This window comes from Crocodylus porosus, unplaced genomic scaffold (assembly GCF_001723895.1).
Source record: "Crocodylus porosus isolate Cpor-Errol unplaced genomic scaffold, CroPor_comp1, whole genome shotgun sequence".
NCBI lineage: Eukaryota > Metazoa > Chordata > Crocodylia > Crocodylidae > Crocodylus > Crocodylus porosus.
This window is the reverse complement of record NW_017728949.1, coordinates 72051334-72074722: the sequence shown is the minus strand read 5'-3', so window position 1 is coordinate 72074722 and position 23389 is coordinate 72051334. Positions and strand designations below refer to the sequence as shown.

The 23389-nt window shown below is 39.6% G+C and overlaps 1 protein-coding gene across 1 annotated transcript in view; it reads left to right on the top strand.

Moving 5' to 3' along the window:
* The window catches only part of LRP1B (LDL receptor related protein 1B), a 1585724-nt gene that overhangs the window by 464134 nt on the left and 1098201 nt on the right, over positions 1-23389 (top strand). The window contains exon 3 of the mRNA XM_019553609.1: positions 14071-14208. Within this exon, the coding sequence (XP_019409154.1) occupies positions 14071-14208 (138 nt within the window). The remainder of the gene's footprint in view (positions 1-14070; positions 14209-23389) is intronic.

Below are 23389 nucleotides of genomic sequence, written 5' to 3'. Positions count from 1 at the left end.
TGTCAACTGGCAGGCAGATCGGGGGGCCTGAACGCCTGAGAGGACTCTGGTCCAGCCCCTGCAGCCCTCCAAGGGCTGGGGGCTGCCAGCTGGGGCTGGTGCTGAAGCCAGTAAACCTGGCTTCAAAACTCAAAATGTTTGTAAACTTTTGAAATGTTTAGAGTTCATGTTTTGTAATGTAATGTTTTGTGTCATTTCGAAGCTGTTTCAAAGGCTTTTGTTTTGTTTCAATTTCACTGTTTCTAGCTCAAAATGCATTGAAACAGCTTCAAAACAAAATGCCTACCAGTTATGTCGGGAGGTTTGTAGAAGGGTCTAAGGAGTGGAGGAGGTCCCAAATGTCCCAGAACTAGGGCAAGGAGCTCAGGAACAGGTCAGAAAGAGTCAGATGCCCAGGGTTAGGGACAGAGCTTAGAGAGAAACCCTTTGCCGAGAGAGGGTTGTAGACGGGGGAAAGACGCCCAGTGTTCAGGTCCAGAGAACCTAAAGCTCAGAGAGGATGATACTAAATTGTGTGGTGAAGTGCACACTCTGGAGGGTAGGGAATGATTGCAGGCAGACCTGGACAGGTTAGAAACTTGGGCAGTACACAATAGGATTCAGTACAACAAGGACAAATGCAGAGTGCTGCACCTAGGGTGCAAAAATATCCAGCACACCTACTGGCTGGGAAGTGACCCTCTCAACAGCACAGAAGCAGAAAGGGATCTCAGAGTCAAGATGAACATGAGTCGTCAGTGTGACAAAATCATCAGCAAAGCTAACCGCACTTTATCATGCATCAGCAGATGCATGACCGATAGAACCAAGGAGGTGATACTTCCCCTCTATGAGGCATTGGTCAGACCACACTTGGAGTACTGCATCCAGGTTTGGGTGCCGTACTTCAAGAAGGATGTTGATAGACTCGAGAGGGTCCAGAGGAGGACCCACTCATATGGTTAGAGGCTTACAGTACAAGCCCTATAAGGAGACACACAAGCCCTATGAGGAGACACTGAGGGACCTGGACTTCTTCAGCCTCCAAAAGAGAAGACTGAGAGATGATCTAGTGGCCGCCTACAAATTCATTACAGGGAAACAGCAAGGGACAGGAGATGTTCTGTTTACCAGGGCACTTCTTGGGGTAACAAGGAACAATGGTCACAAACTGACAGAGAACAGATTTAGGCTAGATATCATGAAAAACTTCTTCACGGTAAGGGTGACCAAAACTTGGAATGGACTTCTGAGGGAGGAGGTGCTCTCCCCTACCTTGGGGGTCTTTAAGAGAAGGCTGAAAAGGCATCTGGCTGGAATCATCTGACCCCAGCGCTCTTTTCTGCCTAGGTAGGGGGTCAGACTCGATCTGTTGAGGTCCCTTCCAACCCTAGTATCTATGAATCTATGAGAGGGGCATAGAGAGGCCAAAGGCCCAAGGGAGATGAGGGAAATGATTGATACTATCTGTGAGGTCTGGACATGGTGTAAGGGGCAATCAGAGCCACATAATTAGCCTGCAATGAAGAAAAGAGACATCTGAGCTCAAAAGAGTGAGACCAGGCTTGGGAAGCCATGGGGCAGCCTCTCTTTGCTAAAAGCTAAAAAACATCAAGGCATGACAAGTGAGGAGAAGTGGGGATTGCCCAAGGAAAGGGTGGTAGAAAAATGCTGAGGGAGGAGGCTCCAGTGGCCTGATGTCCATCCCTGGAGATGAACTTTGCTTTGCATGGTATGTAATGGCTTCTGAAGCCATTAGTAATTATATCAAAAACTCCGTACTATTGGATAAGGCACTGAAAGGATGCTTTATGTCCTGAGGTTGATTCCAGAGATAGGAGAAGAATACTTGTACTTTCAGTGGAACATCACTGTTATGGGAAACAGAAGTCCTAGGGGAAATCCATATCTTTGACTCACTGTATTAGGAGAAGACAGTGTGGTGAGCGGAGAACTGTGGGGATCTATTCCCACTGATCACCATTGTTGATAAGATAGGGATATTTTTTAGTAGTGCATAATGCAACACTTTGACTATAGAAGAAATGCTTCTGAAGCTTGGAGTATATGAGTGAAATGAAAACTCTAGATGGACAATTATATGACTGGACCTGACTATCTTCAACTGCTATGGGTGCAAGTAGAGCTATGAACAAATAAAACCCTTTAACTGTAAGGTGCTTAATACCACAGCAAAAAACCCTATAGATAAGTTTTATCATGAAACTATTATAGCTTTGTTCAGTTAGTGACAAACTATTTTGGATGAATCTGGGCTAAATCCATACTTTACCCCTTTCATTTTCATCCTGTTCCCTAAGTGGAAGGGATCAATTTAGGGTAGATCTCTCTATGGCCTAGATCTTCAAAATATTTCCATTGTTTTGTCAAGAATGGTAAGAATGAGGAACTGCTTCCAGTGCAAGTCTCAAACTCAATACTAGGGCCAAAGACCCACTCCAGATCCTGTAACCACAAAAATATTAATCACTCTGACTCCACATACCATTGCCTTCTTTCCAACCACATGAGTTTCTTGAATGATGAAACTGGACTCTCTTATTGCAGTGTGGAAAAACACCTTTAATCTATATAAGCAGTTTCTCTATGCCTCTTTTGTCCTTTCTCTGTCTCTGTACAATCTTTCCAGTTTCTCCTTTTTTCTCCCCTGGCTCCTAGAGACACTACAGTAAAGGAGACGGGCCCCTGGGATAAGAGTTTCCACAAAATTAAAACACGGCAGTGCAGTTAAAGCAGTTAAAGTGATCCACTCAAGCAATTCCAGTCTCACCAAGCACCTGTTACAGCAGAAAATGTTATTCACAATATGAAGTTTTCTTTAAAACTTAAAGGAATAGAAAAGTATAAACCAAAAAGTCTGTTCATTATCTTCTCACTTATATGTGTTGATGTGCGGGTGGATAAAGGAGTCTGACATGCAAGAGGTAGTGATAAGTGGAGGGTGGGTAGAAAAACAAATAGCCATAAAACAGGCACTTATTGAGGAGTATTCTGTATTAAAGATTTTGAAAGAAGCTTAACACCTTAAGAATTTCTGCCATGAATTAAAGTAGAGTTTTCTTAAGTTCCTAGATAAAAGTCTGCTTCCTTTCATCAATGGTGACAGCACAGAAGGGCCATAGGCTATAACAAGGGACGACTTTTGATAAAAAGAATACATTAATGTGCCATGGTTTCCAGTCCTGAGCCTGATCATGAAGCCACACATATAGATAATAAAAGTATACTTGGAGAATATGTTCCCTGGAACTCATCATAGCACTCCTATGTTGGGCTAGCTTTAATAGTCTTTAATAACCATTAAGACTAGAATGCCAAAACAAAGTAGTAAACCACTCTTTTCCAGTTAATTTGAAAGGGTCATTTATTTTAAAGTCTGAAATGACTTAATTATACTTTAGCACTTTAAACACAAGCCAGGATCGATGGAAAATCCTTGATTTGAAACTGAAAACTCTCAGTAATACAGACATGTTTCTTTTGCTACACAAGCCGATTGTAGTATCAGAAGGCAGCAATGAGCCTTATTCCTCTTTTTGTAATGATGGACAATCTCTAGACCAAATCTTCAAAAGGTTTTAATAAGTACATCTAATTTTCTGATTTGAATGGAGGTAGAGTGCTTTACAGAGATTATGGCCATGTTTTTTTTCACCATCCTTTGCATCTTCTAAAACTCTGCATCTCCTATGCATCTTCACTTATTTCCCTATTGATTGCTATTTTTATTCTATTGTTACTTATGACAGGCCTTCCATTTCTTACATTAGATGCAGCAATAAGCAATTAATAATGTAATGTAACGTATATATGTATTCTAATTTTCATTCATTTTCATAATCCACTTACAAGCTCATTGTTTTTTGAGTAAAATGTCTCGGAAACAATATGTTATGCTTCTGAAGTCAGAGATTATATAGTTTCTTTCTAGGATAATATACTAGCTTGTTTTATCTTTTCTTTTCCCTCTCTCTATCACATGTCCTGTCACATATTAATACCTGTTTCTCTTCTTGAACAGGTGTATTAATTAAACTGTGGGTTCACTTTCAACTTATTTTATTTATAATTGTTTAATTATAATCCTGTAAACCTTTGTAAATCAATGAAATCCAGTGATACCTAAAGAAATGCAAGTGACTATATATACCATCAGACCAATATGGTGCAAACAATTCCCTTTCAAGTCACTAACATTTGAATGCATATTCAAACTACTAAGATGTGTATGTACATACCTAATGGCCAAATTTAGCTCACAAACAGAACTGATAAAATATGTGTTTCCAGATACTTCCCCACTGAATGAAAGGTCTCAGTATTAATATGTTTGTATTTGGTGATGCTATGTATATGGTGATATTAATGTGAAAAGACATTATTTTCTTGACCTTCATTATGTGATAACTTGTGATATTTTGTGATAAACTGTACTTAGTTTGCACCTGCACTCTGTTCATTAATCCATGACTACTGAGAATACTTCTAAAGTTCAAACCTTTTCATTTAACACAGAAAAGAACCATTAACAAAAATGAATTTTCATTTAAATAGAAAAAATAACTATTCATAAAAATATTCTCTTGTACCCCCCACAATCTCACTTCTTTTTCCAAAACTAATTGATTCTAATTTCTGCAATTTAATACTGAAAGACATATTTTTAAAATGAAGTGCATTTTTTTGTTTTATTAAAGCCAGAGCAATATTGTATTCTATTGGAAACACAGGAATCCGAGCTTTCTAACTGAACCAACACTTTTTTTTTTCTGTCCCTGGTGATTAAAGATAGCAGCAGCAGCAGCAATGGAAACCCCTTAATATAGGTACATTTTGAAAATTTCAGATCCCTGTTAATTTCTCTGCACTCCAGACATAAAAACGACTCTCTTGAACTTTCTCTTCTACCTACCAAGTTATCTTTTTACTGCAACAATGTCTGTATGCTTGTGTTTTGTCCTGCCATAAAAACTTTTATGAAAGTGAAAACAGACAAAGGCAACACTTCTTTGGAGGCTTATATCCTGTGCTTATTTACATAGTTTTAAACAGGCCTTTCTTTTGAAATTTGGTTTAAGCCATGTCTGCTTTTTTCTCAGACCTGAGGAAAGGTAGTTCATATCCAATAGTTTGTCTGTAGCCCTCCTAAGTATACTGTCCACCTAATGAAGGATATTACCACCAAAAATCCTTCTCTCTTGAAAAAATTAGAAGTATATTATGCATTTTCATCAGAGTGGTCTATATACACTAACTGGCAACTTAGCTTTTGGAGGCTGAGAGCTGTGAAAGAGCACCAATATCATATTTTTTATACTGTAAACATTTAAATATGTATATAAATAGATTAAATTGTATATTGATATATGAATTTGTTGCAAAATCTATTCCTTCAAGCATGCTTGCCATTTAAATGAAGACTCCTCTACTCCGTTCTGGTAAATTATGTTAGAATCTGAAATAAGAGCCTTTTTTATTATCTGACCATTATAAAGGGGCATTATTTAATTGAGAAGCAGGCTTTAAAATATGTTTATCCATATGTTATCATTAACATTTTATAACCAAAATACTGTATCGTGCACAGTTCAGCATTTTAATTTAAGCCCACGGTGTACAGAAAGATGCTAATGGTAGCTGTATGGATTAGTCTTTCTATCTTAAATACTGTGCTATTTTACCTTAATGACAGTCATTAATCATCTTCATCAGATACCACTGCAGAGTATACCTAAATGGTGGATTCAGAGAAATGTTTGTTTGTTGCAATCAAAGTGCAAGTGAGATTTTTACCAACTCTGGGTCTTTGTTCACACAACCAGGGGTGTGTGTTTGCAGCAGCACAAAGTAGTGGCACAAATGTGTGCCGCTACTTTGTGCTGCAGTGCATGCCCTGCATGTGGTTTGCAGTGGGACATATTGTCCTGCTACTCCATGTGCTGCAGGGGGTGGGGTTGTCTGAGACACAGGGTGCTTCAGCGTGGGGCTAACTGGCGGGCAGCCCCCACAGTGAGGCACCTTGTGCCCCAGCTAGTGAGGGAGCTGCCTGCTCCTGTATCTCGAGGTACACTTCTTCTGTCTCCATAGTGCATGGAGACAAGGAAGCAGGCGGCCTTTGTCTGCCTGCTCCCCTGTCTCCACGTTTGTCCCAGTGCACAGTACTCTGGCATGCTTTGTGCCACATTTTTTTCCCCAGGTTGCTTTTTTTTTTGCTGCTAGGAAATCCTAGTAGCAAATTTGGTCCCAGCGCTGCTAATTAGCAGTGGTATATAGTTTAAGAGGTTTGCAGCACCACAAATTGCATGTGCCTGCACGTCAGCCTGTGCTATTATTTGTACCAGACTTATGAAGTTTCTATTTTTGCCTAGATCCGGCTCACTGCTCCACTGTTGCCTAATCATAGAACCATAGAATGAAAGAAGCAGGGCTGGAAGGGACCTCCGTAGGTCACGTAGACCAATACCCAGCCTGAGGCTGGACTATGCTTGTCCAAGCCATCTTACACAAATCCTCTCTCTAACCTTTTAGTAATACACACTCAACCCTGACATAACACACTAACATGCCACAAGTAAGGCAGGGGGACCACAGTGGCCAGCATCTTACTGCTATAAAGGTTGTTAAGATAGGCTTAAGAGATCCCAGGAAGGGGACCACATTCCCCTGCAACAAAGAAAGGCAACCCCCCATAGTCCATACCAATCTGACCCTGGGGCAAAATGTATTTCTGACCCCAAATACGGCTATAGGTCTGACCCTGAGTAGAGTGCTAAGACCCTTTAGCCAGGAACCTTTATGTTTGAGTCCCAGCAGTCCCTGCACACCCCAGTCGAAATCTCCAGTCAAAACCTGTCATTGCGTCTGAGGCGGAAAAAAGTCCCCCTGACATGTAGCAGTGGTGGAGGGCAGAAAATCCCTCCCAGCCCCATGCAGAAAGCAGCAAAGTTCAGATGTATGGGCGATACCCATAGTAGATCATAGGCATAGCTATGTCTAGATCATCCCTGACTAATGGCTGTCCAGCTTCTTCTTGAACATCTCCACTGATGGGAGTCCACAACTTCTCTAGGCAGTGTATTCCACTGCCTCACTATTCTAACAATGAAGAAGTTTTTTCCTAATATCCAATCTAACCCAGCTTTGCTGCATCTTCAAGACATTGATCCATGTTGTACTCTTCAGCAAGAGAAAAGCTGCTTTCCTTCTTCTTCTTGGCAACCTTTGAAATATTCCAAGACTGCTATCATATTTCCTCTTCAGTGCCTTTTCTCCAAGCTGAACAAGACTCACTCCTTCAGCCTCTCCTTGTATGACTTGCCTTCCAAGTCCTTTATCATCTTGCCATCACTTCTGGATCCTGCCTAACTTCTCCATATTCTTTTAAAATGGAGAACCCAAAACTGCACATAAGGGTCTGGGTGAGGCCTGACCAGTGCCTAGTTAAGAGGTACAATTTCCTCCTATGTCTTATGCTTCTATAGTATCTAATGCTTCTTTTGATGCATACCTTATCCACATTTGCCCTTGTGCAGCTACATCAGACTTCCAGATAGTGCTACCATCCAGCCAGGTGTCACCCATTTTGTTTCATTTTTGATTTTTGATTTTTCTTCTCAAGGTGTAGCACCTTACATTAATCAGCATTGAACTTCATCCTATTAGTTCCAACCCAGCTTTCCAATCTGCCAAGATCCTTCTAAATTGTGCTCTGATTCTTCAACATGTTTACTGTTCTTTCCAGTTTCAGGTCATCTGCAAATTTGCTCAGGAAGCTTTCTGTGCTGGTATGTAAATCATTAATAAGCACATTGAACAGCACTGGGTATAGGGCAGACCCCTATGGGATGCCACTCAAAACTTCTGCTATTCTAACATGGATCCATTTGTAATTGCTCTTTGTTTTTAGCTATTGAGCCACTTGTTTATCCACTTGTCTATCAAAATAGAATACTTTTAAGTTCCAAAATTGAACTGTCTCATTTTACTCCCTTGCACTTAGCCAAAACTTTAAATTTCAAGGGAGTTCAAAATGGAATTGGATTCCTCTATGGTTAATGGGAATTGTAGTTTGGATCTACTGTCCTTTATTTTACAGATTCCCAAAGGATTATATTTCCCAAGATGTACATTCAACCACACTTCCCTTGGTGCAGTATCCCCTTCTGGAAACACTTGTGGTTTCTTTTTTTCTTTTCTTTTCTTTTTCATTTTGGTAAACTAGAATTTGTTTTGTCTTGTGTCCTCTAAAATCTTGGGGGTGGGGTTGGGTGCAATGGAAGGAGGGGGGAGAATCCAGTCTAAGGAAGGTGGAAGCACATTTACCCATAGCTTGACTCCTCTCAATTGCTGAAGAGTTGAGTTGATGCTACCCCCCACCCAAGCCTTCCCAAGACCAGAGACATCCTGACCTGAAGAACACATGGCGACATTGCCCCACTGCACCCTTCTCTCCAAGAGCACAGAAACCATTCCCATCTTCCTGTGTGTCCTCCAGACCCAGGACTCCCTTGTCTGGGAAACAGGTTTGAGGGCATGGTCTTATTGCTCCTGCCCCTCTATCCCTCCCAGTATCATCACAATCTGGGGAAAGCATGAGGAGCAAGGGAGAGGGGGCAGCTGTAGACTGAAACACCTGTACTCCTCTGTCCTGGGAAGATTTCTAGTAGTGTGTATTTCCCAGAATGCTAGAAATGAATGTCTGTTCTTACCCTTTTTCACCCCTAATCTTTTGCTGTCCAGAAGCTATAGTTCTTTGGACAGAATGTGACTCTGAAGCCCTTCTTAGGCATAGGAACATTAAGCACTTAATCTTAATTCCTTATTCAGGGAAAGCAGCAGGAATCGGGGCAGTTAAAAAGCTCAAGATATGGATAGACCAAGGATTCTCAACCTTTTTTTGACTCAACACACCCCTTTTAGACTCAAAGTAGCCCCTTGGAAAATGCCAGCTCTTAACTAACTTCACTCTTTTTTGACTGATAGAACAATTCTGTTGTAACCAGCTTAGAAAGACCAGAAGAGGTCAAACTGTATTTGACACTGTAGAGTCACATTTTAAATTTTTGAATTTATCTTGTAACTCATGTAGATGTCCGCACACCTAACAGTGGTAGTACGTGCAGCACCCTTCAAAGGATCTCATGGTGTAATCACTGGTTTAGACGGGGGTAGCAGTAGTGCATAATTGGGTCCTATTCGGTCTGGGAGTTATTTTCTAGAAACAAGTGCCTTGAATATATGGTTTAGTTTGCATCCGAAGCTCAGGTTTTGTTATAAATTAAGTTGACAAAATGACCTGAGCTTTCCATAAGAGTAAGCCAGTAAAAGAACATTTTCTACATATTCATATACCTCAACCAATCTACATCATATTGATCATATTTGTATGCTAATCAGTCCTCCTAATCTATTGCTTATATAAACACTATAGCATTTTTCTCTTGAAAATGTAGCTTCATGATTAATACATATTTTTGTAGCATATTCATCTTTTTTTTTAACCTTAGTTCCTCTTAAAAAAATGAATTTAGCAAGTAATCCTACAAGTCTCATAATATATTAGAAATTGCAATATATTTCTGTTCAGGATCTTTGTTTTAATAACACTATTATAGAATCAAATATTTCTCTTGTTTCTGTTAATAAACCAAATGATGGGGGCTCTGAATGTGGCCATTCAAAGCTTTGAATTAATTACCAAATTTGTTGTTTTCTCTAATATTTAAAGTTTACTCATGATAAATTTACTTTACCTTTACCTGCCATTTTTTCATCCTGGGTTTTTATTTTCTATTTGTCTTATTTACATTTGACAATATCTAGTCATTCCTGTTAAAATTAAAGGTCCAGAGATCTGGTGCTTATATGCAAATTAATCAATGCATCACTTCATATTCATGTACCTTGCTTATGGTTTTAAAGGCGGGAGTGGAGTGTGGACCCTATCTCTGTGTCTTCCCTACTTTGGTAGTTGCTTTGATACAGTGATATACAGGCTATAGAAGGTTGTGAAAAAATAGTTTCGCTAACCTTTTTGGTAAGTTTAACTCCTGGTGAAGCTGAATTACAAATGCAAGTTTAACACACATTAAAGCAGATCCTTGAAAGCTGGGATCATACAAGTTATTTCCAGGCTTCATTATCTCCTGCTGCCTGTTTTCCTGACCTACTCTGGAAATGTACTTCATGTAGGGAATGTAAGGTACTCTTCCCAATTGCTCTCACTCATAAACATCATGTTCAGCTACTACAGATAACACTACCTGTATTCCTTTGCACTACTCATGTGGAACAAGGGGGTTGGGAAGCAGATAAATCTGGAAAGCTGAAACTCCCTTGGTATGAGGGATTTTTCAGCTGAGGTGAAGTTGATGTACTCAGTCCCTGTGTCACTCTAACCCTCTGGCTTTGGAGTAGAAAGCTGGGAGTGGGAGGACTGATTATGCTTGAGTGCTTTTCAGTGACTCTTTATTAGTACACTTGAGAGCTGTAATTACCTCATAGAGATTAGTTCAAACCTGGATCCTGACAGAACCTGTGCCCAATATGATTGTGCCTCTATGCTTGAGCATCAGGGAGCTTCAAGCAGTTTCCTAATAATTCCCCTTACCCTCCAGCTTTATGCAGGGCAACACATTGTATACATAGTTTGACCAACATTTTGACCAAGCAAGTAGCTGTTTATTTTCATTATTATTCCTTCATACTATCTGTTTCTCAGCTTCCTGTTTGAACACTCCTGGTTCTATTGGGCTTATTTTTTTTTTTATATTGTGTATCTACAATGCCTAGCATGATGGAGACCTGAGAAAATTTGGAGTCCTAACCTACTGTAATATAACTTTATTATGATGGTTTTTATTATCATAATTATAATCATCAGTCCGATCCCCTTAAAAATTGTTTTGCTGCTTATTCTTCCATATCCATAGAGCAGAATAAATAGGCAGTGATGTCTAAAAAGATTGTTAGAGGGAGCAGTACTTCTTTCTGGAGGTTGACATTGGCTCCAAAGATAAGACACTTGAAACCCTCTGGGACAAGCTACTAGGTGGGGAGTTGGTGGGGGGGGGCAAGGTGAGAGAGACCTAACTGTGCCTATTTACTACAGGCCATCAAACCAAGGGGAGGAGCTGGATCTTCAGTTCTCTTGAGAACTGATAGAGGTCATATGTGCAAGGGGCTTCATTATCATGGGTGACTTCAGTTACCTGGACCTAGCCCGGGAGGAACACTTGGCTAGGTCAGATTGTTCACGCAGTTTCTTGACTGCGATCGAGGAGCTCTTTCTGACCCAGGAAGTACAAGTGCCAACCACAGACAACACTCTCCTGGATCTGGTCTTGGCCAAGGGAGATGATCTGGTGTGTGGCTTGAACACAGAGGGGAACCTGGATGACAGCGGCCATGAAATTATCAGGTTCACCATCTGCCTTAAGGCTGACAAATCAGTCAGCAAGATTGAAGTCCTGAACTTCAAGAATGCTGACTTTGACAGGCTCAGAGCATTAGTAGGAGAGGTGATGAGGGACCAGGACAGGAAGGCAAAAATGGGGTGCAGAAGCGTGGCCATTGCTCAAGGACACAATCCTTGAAGCACAAAAGAACACCATTCCTGCAAAGAGGAAAGGTAGCAGGAGGGCTGTCAAGTCCTCCTGGCTTAATAGGGACATTGCAGTCTTCTGAAAAGAGGAAAAAAGAGGTATATGCACAATGGAAGCTAGGGACAGACCTCAAGGAAGACTATACTTTAATGACCAGCACTTGTAGGGAAATGATCAGGAAAGCCAAGGTGGCAACTGAGTTCAGCTTAGCAGTGGGACTCAAGGACAATAAGAAGTACTTTTTTACGTATGTAGGTATGAAGGAAAACAAATGAAAGTGTGGGACCCCTGCTTAACACCTTGGGACAGTTCATAATTGACATTCAGAAAAAAACTGAACTTCTGAATGCCCACTTTGCTTCGGTATTTCACCAAACCAAGGGGAAAGACAAGCGAGATAAGGCTCATAGGGGGCATGCTGGGAATGAAAACCTCTCTACTGTGGATGTTGAGTGGGATAAATACCAGCTCGAAAAGCTAGGCATTTATAAATCAGTGGGACCAGATGTGCTCCATCTGAGAGCGCTGAAGGAGCTGGCTGAGGTCATTATAGAACTCCTAGCAAAGCTCTTTCAGAATTCGTGGCGCACAGGGGAGATCCCTGCAGATTGGATGAGGGCCAAAATTGTGCCTTTCTTTAAGAAGGGGAAGAGGGAGGATCCGAGCAACTATAGGCCTAACTTCTCTCCCAGGGAAAATCCTGGAAAAGCTTATTAAAGAATCTATGTGCGATACACTCTTGGAAAGTAAGATTCTGAATGACAGCCAGTGTGGCTTTGTCACGGGTAGGTCTTGTCTTACCAATCTCATCTCTTTCTACAACCAGGTTTCTCACCACCTGAACATGGGAGACAAGGTAGACGTTATATACCTAGACTTCTAAAAGGCTTTTGATCTAGTATCCCACGATATCCTTGTGGGAAAACTGGAAGATTGTAGGCTCAGCTGCTTGCCGGTTCACTGGGTAGGAAACTGGCTACAGGATAAGACCCAGAGAGTTCTCGTGAATGGATCCATGTTGTCTTGGTGTGAAGTGGCCAGTGCTGTCCCTAAGGGGTCTGTGCTTGGACTGGTGCTTTTCAACATCTTTATCAATGATTTGGATGGGGAGTGATAAGCTCCCTGGCCAATTTCACAGATAACACAAAGTTATGGGGCAGTGTGGCCATGCCAAAAGACAGGTTACAGATGCAGGCTAGAGAGTTGGGCAGACCAGAACCAACTGAAGTTTCACACTTACAAATGTAAGGTGTTCCATCTAGGGGCAAATAACTCTCGACATACATGTAGGCTCAGAGGTGACAGCTTGGCTTGCACCACAGCTGAAAGGGACCTAAGGGTAATGATTGACCACCGCATGGACATGAACTGTCCATGCAACATGGTGACCAGCAGGGCAAACAACATGCTGGCATGCATCAACTGATGCATCTCATGTAAAACTAACGTGATACTCCTACTGTACTCTACACTGGTGAGACAGCAGTTGGAGTACTGCATCCAGTTCTGGGGGCTGCACTTCAGTAAGGATGTGGAAAAACTTGAGAGGGCCCAGAGAAGAGCTACTCATATGATCGAGGACTTGCAAGGCAGGCCATATGAGGAAAGGCTGAGGGACCAGGGCCTCTTTAGCCTAAAGAAGAGAAAGTTGAGAGGGGACTTGATAGCGACTTACCACTATATCAGAGGAGTGCACCAGAAGCTCGATGAACAACTGTTACTGGGGCATCTCTGGGGAACACCAGGACCAATGGCTAGAAACTCCTGAAAGGCTGCTTCAGGCTTAAAACCAAGAAAAACTCCTTCACTCAGGGTGACCAAACTGGAATATACTCCCTCCAGAGGTGGTGCAGTCACCTACCCTGGAGGTTTTCAAGATGAGACTGGACAGTCACCTCACTGGGGTCACTTGACCCCAGTTGTCTTCCTGTCTAGAGCGGGGTGGGGGAGAGGGGGCTGCACCCAATTATCTGCAAGGTTGATTCCAGCTCCTAATAATTTATGAATTAAAATTCTGATATCTAAAAAGAAGAATCTTCATATATGTTGTGCATTTGATAGGTAAGGACTTTTTTATTTGTTTTGTTTTATTTTTCTTTTTTATTGTTGCTTGTGTGACTGGTGAAATCCAAGTTCATGGCTGTGATAATGATTTAAAAGGCTTTGATAAAAAAATCACCATCTACAATCTTTAGAATAGAGCAAATGTCTTTAAAAAACTGTAAGTTGCATCACCTTGCTTTTATAAAATAATCCTCCTTGAGAAATTGATTGTCCCTTAATTATGCCAATCCTTATTCAAGAGAGTATAATCTATTAAGTAAACTACTGGTAAAGCATTGAAAAGCTTAACAGTAGCCAAGTACATGACATCCCTGTGTTTAAAAATATGCTAATATATGACAATATTTAGTGCTTTCTCTGCATTTTTATGGGTATAAACATAATGTCTATTCTTCTTTTTTAGGTCCTGAGGAAATAGAATTCAAATGTCCCCTGAATCATATTGCCTGCATTGGTACAAACAGATGTATTCACTTATCCCAACTCTGCAATGGTGCATATGACTGTTCTGATGGGTATGACGAGGGAGTACATTGCCGGGGTAAGTGAATTTACTGGGGAAAAATGCCTTCCACCTCATGTCTTTTAACAGGATGCACTTTTAAGTGTGAATTCAAAGTGACCTAGCGTACTTTTTTGTCTTTTAACTCTTATGTATATAAAAATATGGCTGCAGATATACTTAATGTACATTTCAAAGCCAACTTCAAAAAACATACTGTGTTTTGTAGAACAAATACAGGTGGGAAGGAAAAAAAACACAAACAAGCTTTCAGGCATTCTGTTAACAAATACAAAGTTACAAAAATGGAATTGTTTGTACTGAGGAGGGAAATGTAAGGAAACCTCTCTTTTGGGGTACAGGAATTAGGTAGCATATAATGTTTCTCTACCCCCCCATCTCTTATTTAAAGAAAATCAAATGCAAACAAATCTGTGGTAAAATGGTACTTTTTGTTTGTTAAGGCATTCTATTTTTTAGCAAGAATCATTTTCCTTTTGTTTGATTTTTTTTCATGAAGGTTTACATATTGAATTTCATCTTGCTTTGGGCTCACATTCAAATAATCTTACAATGTAAACGTTTTCTTTACCTTAATTCTGTCTATCAGAAAGCCTGAATATAAATGACATAGCTAAGCGCTCCATATAAATCATGTGTGTTACAACTACTGAGTGAAGTTACACATTGAACTTAATGCTTAGTGGTGTTAAAATTAGAACATGCTGGGAGCAAATGCATATTAAGGGTTAATACAATTTGTAGCTTGTACAGCTTTGACTTGCCACTAAAGGGCTGGCAAAAAGGATAATTGCTGGGAGCAAGGACACCTGGGGTGCTTATAAACATGGTCCAATGTGCTCTGATTAGAACGTCTATGTTCAGACTTAATTGAGTTTGCTGTAGTGTTCAAATTAGCATGCTTAAGCATGCTGCAGCATCTCGTGTTCAGTGTCCTGCATTCCAAAATGGTGGCGGGGGCACTTTAACTAAAGCTTATTGAACTAGCTTTAGTTAAAGTGTCCCACCACCATTTTGAAACATGGGACACTGAATACATGAGACACTAATGTGTTTTAATTAAAGTGGCTCCCAAGAGCATATATATAGGCACCCCAGGCTCTATCCCTGCCCTGTTTTGGGCAGGGGCGGGGAGAGGGCAGAAAGTGACTGCACATAATGCATCCTGGGATGCTGAAGGATTGAAAATTGCTTGTTTTATCAGACTGAGTTACCCTAACATGAGCTACATAGCACAGCCCAGAACTAACCCTTGCCGGAAGTTGCATAATTATGAGATGCTCAGATGCTTAGCACAAGTTAACAAGCTTTAATATGTGGACACTCCTGTGTTAAGTGCTGTAAGTATGGTTAAAAAATAACCTATAACTTCATCCTAATGTGAGGGAGCATTTAGCTGGACAGCCAGTATATCTAATCCCTTTTGATATCCTTTTCCTGATACATGGGGGTCCGTGACCCATCAGTGTCAATGTCTTTCTAGAGAGTTCAGGGCAATTCTGCATTTCTTTTCCTCCTGCTCCTGTTCTCTTGTTCTGGCCTCCCCTTGCTTGAGAGAAGCTGTTTTGAACAGCATTTTATAACAACTTCCTCTGAGATTTTTTTTCCATTCTGCTTTTCCTTGTAGGCTGCTGCCTACCATCTGTGTTCATTACAGAGGATTAGGGTCATTAGCAAGTCAACAGTCTTTGGCCAGTATTCTTCATTGCTATGGCAAAGATATTCATTTGTTGTTGACTCCTAATATCTCTCCTAATCAGAAACAGACCACCTTACCACAAAAGGGATAATACAATCTCACAAGAATATAGTGAATGATAGACATTGTTAAGAGTATACTCATACATAAAGTTCATAAAATAAAACTGGGATTGTAATATTCACATAGAAAAACCACCTGCCTCTTCCCCCTACCCTCACCCCCTATGCACACACAAATCAAAAGGAAATAACCTCATATCAACTGCTAAAAGAAAAATAAATGTAAGAGGAAAGACTGACTAACAGAAGTGCCACTGGGGTCAACAGACCCACTTAGACTTACATCAACTGATGATGAAGTCCATGGAATGGATCCTCCATAAAATAGATGACAATTTGTACTCAAAGTGATGAAAATAAAGTATCCTTATTGAGGATCCACTTCTGTTTTCCTTATTCAGCAAAACTTCACCCAAATTTAATGGAATTTTTGCTTGTGTATTGACTTGGAGATTGGCTATAACATGGTAATGAATAATGGAATCAGTCAAAAGCAGTCTTTAGGCCACATTTACATTTTCTGAAGTTACAAATGAGTGTTTCAAAGGCAGTACTATTAATTAATTAATCACAATTAAAATGTATAATACTCACTAGATGTATACGCTATATAACAACTCTGCATAAAGGTGCAGAGAATAAAAAATGCTAATTCGAGTAGTAGACAATGGGTTTCACTTGTAATTTAAAATGTTTAAATCAAGGAGATTAATAATGGGACCAGGAAAGGAAGCAGATTAAAAGTCAAGGCCTTACTTAAAGTAAAAAAAAAATAGGTTCTTTCTTTTCTCTGAATGTCATTTTGCACAGGTAGTAGCCCAGACAGCATGAGACATGGAGGGAGGGCAGCAATAGGGGGAGCAGTGCCCCATTCCCTGTCCCAGGACCCCCAATCTGTGGTCTGAACAGCATGAAGGGGCCAAACAATGGAGGTTCTCCCCCTGAACCCCACCTCTGCAATTGCTTCAGGCCTGTCCCTTTGCCAAGCCTGGACTCTCAGCTTTTGGGAAGGGGGGGAGGGTAGAGAGGAACAGAGCTCCCACTCCCTGGGGTCTGCACAGCATTGGGAACAGAGGGGTTTTTTTTCCTGAAGCCTGACTTTCCCCCCAGCAGCCAAACTCCACAATCACCTCAGCACTGCCCCCCACCTCCCACCAGACTCAGCCTCACAGCATAACAATAAAAAATGGTTTTATTATGTATGATTGTTTTATATTATGTGCTTCAGTGTCCTTCAGAACTTAGGGATGTATTTGGTTTGCTAAAACTGATTACAGACAAGAAATATCTGAAACCTACAACATATAATAGTGTTAAGATGACATCTGTATTCAGTCATTTACCCATTATATCTATTAACTCTATAATACTTTCTGAAGGCATAGAATACTCCTGACAGACAGAAACTGTATACTCAAAGCTCACAGTAATTGACATCTTGTCTAAAGTAAATATTAGCCCAACTTTTTCCTGGCGATTTCTTTTTTCAAAGAAGTTCTCCAAACTCATTTTAAGTCCAAGGGCTATATATTTGGTTCCACTGGGCATGTCTACACATGTACTTTAATGCACAGTAGCCTATTTTACTGCATATTAAAGCAGTGTGTAAAAAAACTGTGCTATTATGTTAATGCACAGTAAAATAGGCTACTGCACATCAAGCGTCACGTGAAAAGCATGTGCTTGTGCTACTGCACATCAGGGACGCCTAATGCGCATTAATTTAGTACCTGGCATTGGAGGTAATACATTTAACGGGTATTAGGAAAAATGCATTCATGCACATGTCAACACGCCCACTGTCTTTGTTTTTGACCACTTGTAAAGCCCATCTAAAGAGGAAGTTGGGACTTTCTCATAGAGGAATGTCATAACATTGGAATCCAGTGATTACCATCAAAGTAATGGATGGTGGCAGGTGGTTACAAGCTGGAGTAAGTTAGAATAGCCTGCACATGGCTTTGCCTTGCCCCAGTTTCTGATTTTATGATGTTTATTCTAGTTAGATTAATTATGGGATTTTTTTTGAGATTCAACTGCAACTTAGTTTTATAATTATTAATTTACTAAATACATATAATGTGCTTGGATCCAAATCCAGTAAAAAACTTATTCATGAAAATACTTTGCATTGTTACCCATGGCTCTGAATTAAACAATGTAAGACTAGGTTTCACAGGCAGGAGAGCCTTTCTTATGTTCCTAAGTTGTTTCTTTTGTAACAAGGCTAGTAGTGGTGCCACTCAACTTTCATATAGCCACCTAGTGGTGGAGATACTTGCCTAAAATGTGGGAGACCTAATTTCTAGGCTCTCTTCAGATGGAAAGGGTCTCTAAACCACATATGCCACCTCTCTAGGGAGTACCCAAAAATCTAGACTCTATAGAATAGATTGGATAAAGGCACTTTCTGCCTCACTTCTTGAAGCTGTGCTACTGAGTGGAAAGAAATGCAAATGGATAGAATGAGGGGAAGAGAAAGTAAAAAAACCCCTAAAATACATTTTTTAAAAAAAGGATCAAGATTCTATAATCCACTTATTTGTTTACTCCCTTCGGAGGGGAAAGTCCTGGTTTCGAGTTTACACTAAAAAATCATTGGATAAAATGTGTAAACAGTCTGCTTGTACCGAGTTGTGTTGTGGTAGTGACCACTACTAGGCATTGAACAAACATAAGAGAAAAAGATGGTCGCTATTCCAAGGAATTTATACTTTGTGTGTGTGTGTGTGTGTATTATATATATATGTATATATATGTTTATATGTATGCATAACTTCTGTGAATAATGCTTCCATTTTTATAAATACTGTACACTGTGCAAGATACAATAGCAACCTCACTTATATGGTATATTTTTTCTTTATTAAAATTATAACACCACGGGGGTAGTCTAGAAGTGCAAAATGTCTGCCCACATTTAGGGTCCCTCTGAAACTCAGGTGAATTTAAAAAGAAGAAGCTGGTGGTTAATGGGGAATAGTATGATTAGACCTCTTTGACTCTACTGTTCACACAGATTTTTCTTTTTCTCTTCTGAGGAAAACCTGTTGAGTCATAAACAAAGGATAAAGCACATTTCATGATGGGTCAAGTGGCTTCCTCCTTCTTTGTCAGATTTCTTGTCATATATTCTGATTTAATTGGACCTGGTGATAATGGGGGACTTCAATTAGTCAGATATCTGTTGGGAAAGCAATACCATAGGAAACATAATCAATTAAGTACTTTGAATGTGTTGTCAACAGTGTTTAATTTCAGAAGCTGAAGAATTTAGTAGATGAGTGTCCATTTTAAATTAGATTCTGATTAATAATAGGAAGTGCTTAAAATGCAAAAATTAGTCATTTTTCTGAATGTGATCACAACTTTACAGAGTTGACCTTCTAATTAGGACCGTCTAAGCTTCCAACTCCTGTAAGCTATAAAGGGAGGTGGGAAAGGAACATACCTGGGCAGGCTCTGTATAATTAATCTTCCTCTTATCACTTGTTTTGCACCAGAACGAGATACAGAATACTGGGCTAAATGGACCTGTAGTCTGACCCAGTATGGCATCTCTTCTGTTCTTATGTAGAGTTTGCTATTCTAAGAAAAGCGAAGAGAGACAGCAGCAGAAAAAGAAGTATGGACTTCAATAACACAGACTTCAATAAACTTATGGGACTGGTAGGTCAGGTCTATTGGGAAGCAAGTCTAAGGGATAAAAGAGTGCAGAAGAACTGCCAGTTACTGAAAGGGACTATATTATAGATACGGCAGCAATGTAAACGTAAGATAGGAAGCATAGTAAGAGACCAGTATCGCTTCATGAAGAGCTTTTAAGAATCTGAAAATCAAAAAGGAAACATACAAAAAATTAAAACAAAGACATGTGACTAAGGGTGAAAATGTAAAAGAATAGCACAAGGATATAGGGGTAAAATCAGAAAGCCTATGAACAAAATGAGATATAACTAGCAAAAGACTTGAAAGATGACTCGAAAAAATTCTATCCATTAGAAATAAGAGGAAGACAAATGAAACCATTCAACAGAAAAGGAGAACAAATAACACATGATTCAGAGAAGATGTAGCCAATATTTTTTGTTTGTTTGTTTCATTCCCACACAAATGGTTAATTGTAACCTGATCTTTAAAAGACTTACTTTGTTTTAAGGAGCAAGTAGGCAGCTGAGAATAGGGAAATAACAGGTTAAAGATTTTTTTTTTGTCCAGATAGATTGAATGTATTCAAGTTGGCAGGGCCTGATGAAATTTACCCTTAAGGAGCTAACCAAAGCAATTTCTGAACTACTAGCAATTATCTCCAAGTACTCACGGCAGACGGGCGAGTTCTCAGAGGACCAGAGAAGGACAAACATAGTACCTATCTTTGAAAAGAAGAGCCCAGGGAATTAAAGATTAGTCAGCTTAACTTCAAAACAATGAAAGATACTGAAACCAAATATTAAATAATCAATTTACAAGCTCCTATAGGATAATAAGGTGATGAAAAATAGCTAACCTGGATTCATCAAGAGAAATCATACCAAACCCAATCTAGTTTCAAAGGAGAAATCTTTTGATAAGGTAACTGACCTAGTGAAGTACTAGATGCAAATATCTTGACTTTGGTAAAGCTTTTGACATTCTCTAAGGAAACTAGAGGAAATCCTGTGTAGCTGAAATAACCATAGACAAGGTATACAATTTGCTGAAAAATGTAGTAAAAAAAATTGTTTTCCTATCAAACAAAAGGACATTTTAAATTGCACCCCTTTATACTTGTCTAATTAGTATTTTCATTAATAATATGGGTGATGGAAAAGAGAACCATTATAAATGTGTAGACAACTTAAATCTGAGAGAGGTTGCCAGAACGTCGGAGCAAAGTATTACAATTTAAAACAATACTAATAAATTGGAGGAATGGACTACAGTCAATGAGATTAGTATTCAATAAAGACAAGTGAAAAATTTTACAGTGAGGAAAGAAGAATAAAATGCATTAATACAAAATTAGGAATAAGTATCTAGGCAGCAGTACTTCAGGAAGGAATCTGTGGGGTATATTGCTGGTTATAATCAAGGAAGGAGAGGTAGTTAGCTGTGTTAATGCCTCACATAAGGCAGGGCAGGGGAGCATGTTAAAGTCTTGAAAGTGCTACCTGCCATGCCTTCTTCCATAATACAATAAATTTCAATAATGTAATGATGCAAAAAAAAGTAAATCTTATTCTGGAAAGTATTAACAGGAAAGTCACGTATAAGACATTAAGAGTAATTAGTCTACTTTCTACACTAGTACAACGACCTAAGGTGAGTATTGTTTCCTGTTTCAGACACTGCATTTTAAGATAGGTAAATTAGAGACCACCAGTATGAGACCAACATGTATGATAAGACGGTTAGAGAAAAGGGTCTATTGAGAAAGGACAAAGGAACTGATCTTGTTTAGTCTATAAACAGAGCAGACATGGTAGCTCCCTTCCAATATGTAAATGGTTTGATTGTGGTTCAACTGTTATATAAAACAGGAAGGAATTTACTTAACCTACAGAAAGGAAGATTTAAGAAAGACGTAAGAAAAACTTTCTGTATAATTACACCCTGGAATAAGCTACCTGGGGTGATTATGGAATCTCTTTCATTGTAAGATTTTAAAAACAGGTTGGACAGACAGTTATAAGGGATGGTCTAAGTAAACCTTTTCCTGCCTCAGTACTGATGGTTGGGTTAGATACTTTCCCAAGGTCCCTTCCCACTCTATACATCTACATTTCATTAATATGGATATACCACTGATTTAAGCAATCCAGTTATACATCTGAACAATATTTCTATTTTATGTACATAAGAAGTTGAAGAAAAGATGATTGCTAGGGAGCACTGCAGTCTATCTCTAACTGCAGTCACAGTAAAAACAAACCAACAATCTATAGGTTGTCTCTTTTTTTTTCCACATGGCTTGCTTAGTAGTTACAGAAATAACTGGGATAATTATATTAACTATGGTTTTGCTTGAAAGCAGAAACCATAGGAGTAAAAATGTACTACATGTTCTTGATTCCATTTCAAAGTACCTCAAAACATAGGTTTCTTTTTGCAGCGATGATCATAGAAGGTTATCTAACAGAGAAAATGCTGAGAGGATCCTGGTGACCAGAGAAACATAAATTTGAAGTATATTGTACATTACACTCTAGTCACCATTTCTTTATTCTACAGGTAGGTTTGTATTAAATATTGGGAACAGCATAGAATTTTTATTGCTCAGCAGTAAGGGCTTTAATAACTCTCCAGGAATGCTGTACAGCAGTCTAGTACAGAGGTATATATATATCATGCTATGTACATGTGCATTTGGAGAGCTACAGAGTACCTCAGCAGGAAAGAGGGCTTCTCTGGGTAAGGGGCAGGAAAGGCTATTTTCAATGGTAGTAGCAGCAGGTAGTACCACTACCCTGGGGGAGTAGCACAGCTGCTACTCCCCCAGGGCAGCAGCAGGTCCGTGAAAGCCACTGCAGGAAGAAAGGAGAAAGAGCAGAGCACAGTGGTGTGCTGGGGAACCACAAGGTACCCAGTAGTAAGGGTAGGCCTGAAGAAGGGTGTTTGTGTCCAAAAGCTTGTGAAGAACAATTTTCCCAACTATTTATAAAAGATGTCACATCTACCCAAAGAACCTTGCCTGCCTATGTCCTTAGACCAACACAGCTACAACCAACAACCCTGAAATATGTAACTGTATACACATTACATGTAATGCTACAAAGAAGTTCCCACTTGAAAAAAAAAATTCTGTGGTGGATCTACCATTTTTGTAGAACCACAGAAACCCTGAACATCTGTGTTAGTTTTTTGTAGTGCTGGAGGGGCATATTGAGTGCTACAAATGTTACATGCATCCACAGCCCCCAAGTGTATCTACACACCTATCTGTTCAAGATTAAAGTTGCTATATTATCTATTAGAAAAGTTATACTGAAATGCATACAGAGATGAGATAAGGATGGATGAGAGCAGGTAGTGATGTATAGGTAATAACATAACATAAATGAAATACCTATTGTTAATGAATATTTAGGGCTTAGTTAAAGATTTACAACTGAAGATGCACTAGTGGAGGAAAGATTCACAGCCTAATGCTCAGAGCTTGGAGGTACTGTGAGTGAAAAGTTGAATATATAGACATAATCAATCGTGTAAGAAAGCATAAAATAGCAGCAGTTTCACTTGTGGCCTGGCTGCTGCTGATCCACTGGGAGAAAAACCATTGATGCTACATGTGAAGTCCAGGTATGCCCCTGGACATGATGCATCTTTTGGTGGGACTGTACTTTTTCTGTTCCATTAGCCAAATCTAAAGCCCACTGAAATTTTGGAAATCTTATTGTAGCATTGGATCAGGCCTTGGAAAAGATCTTCTGCTCTATTTATATATATTTATAGCTATTTC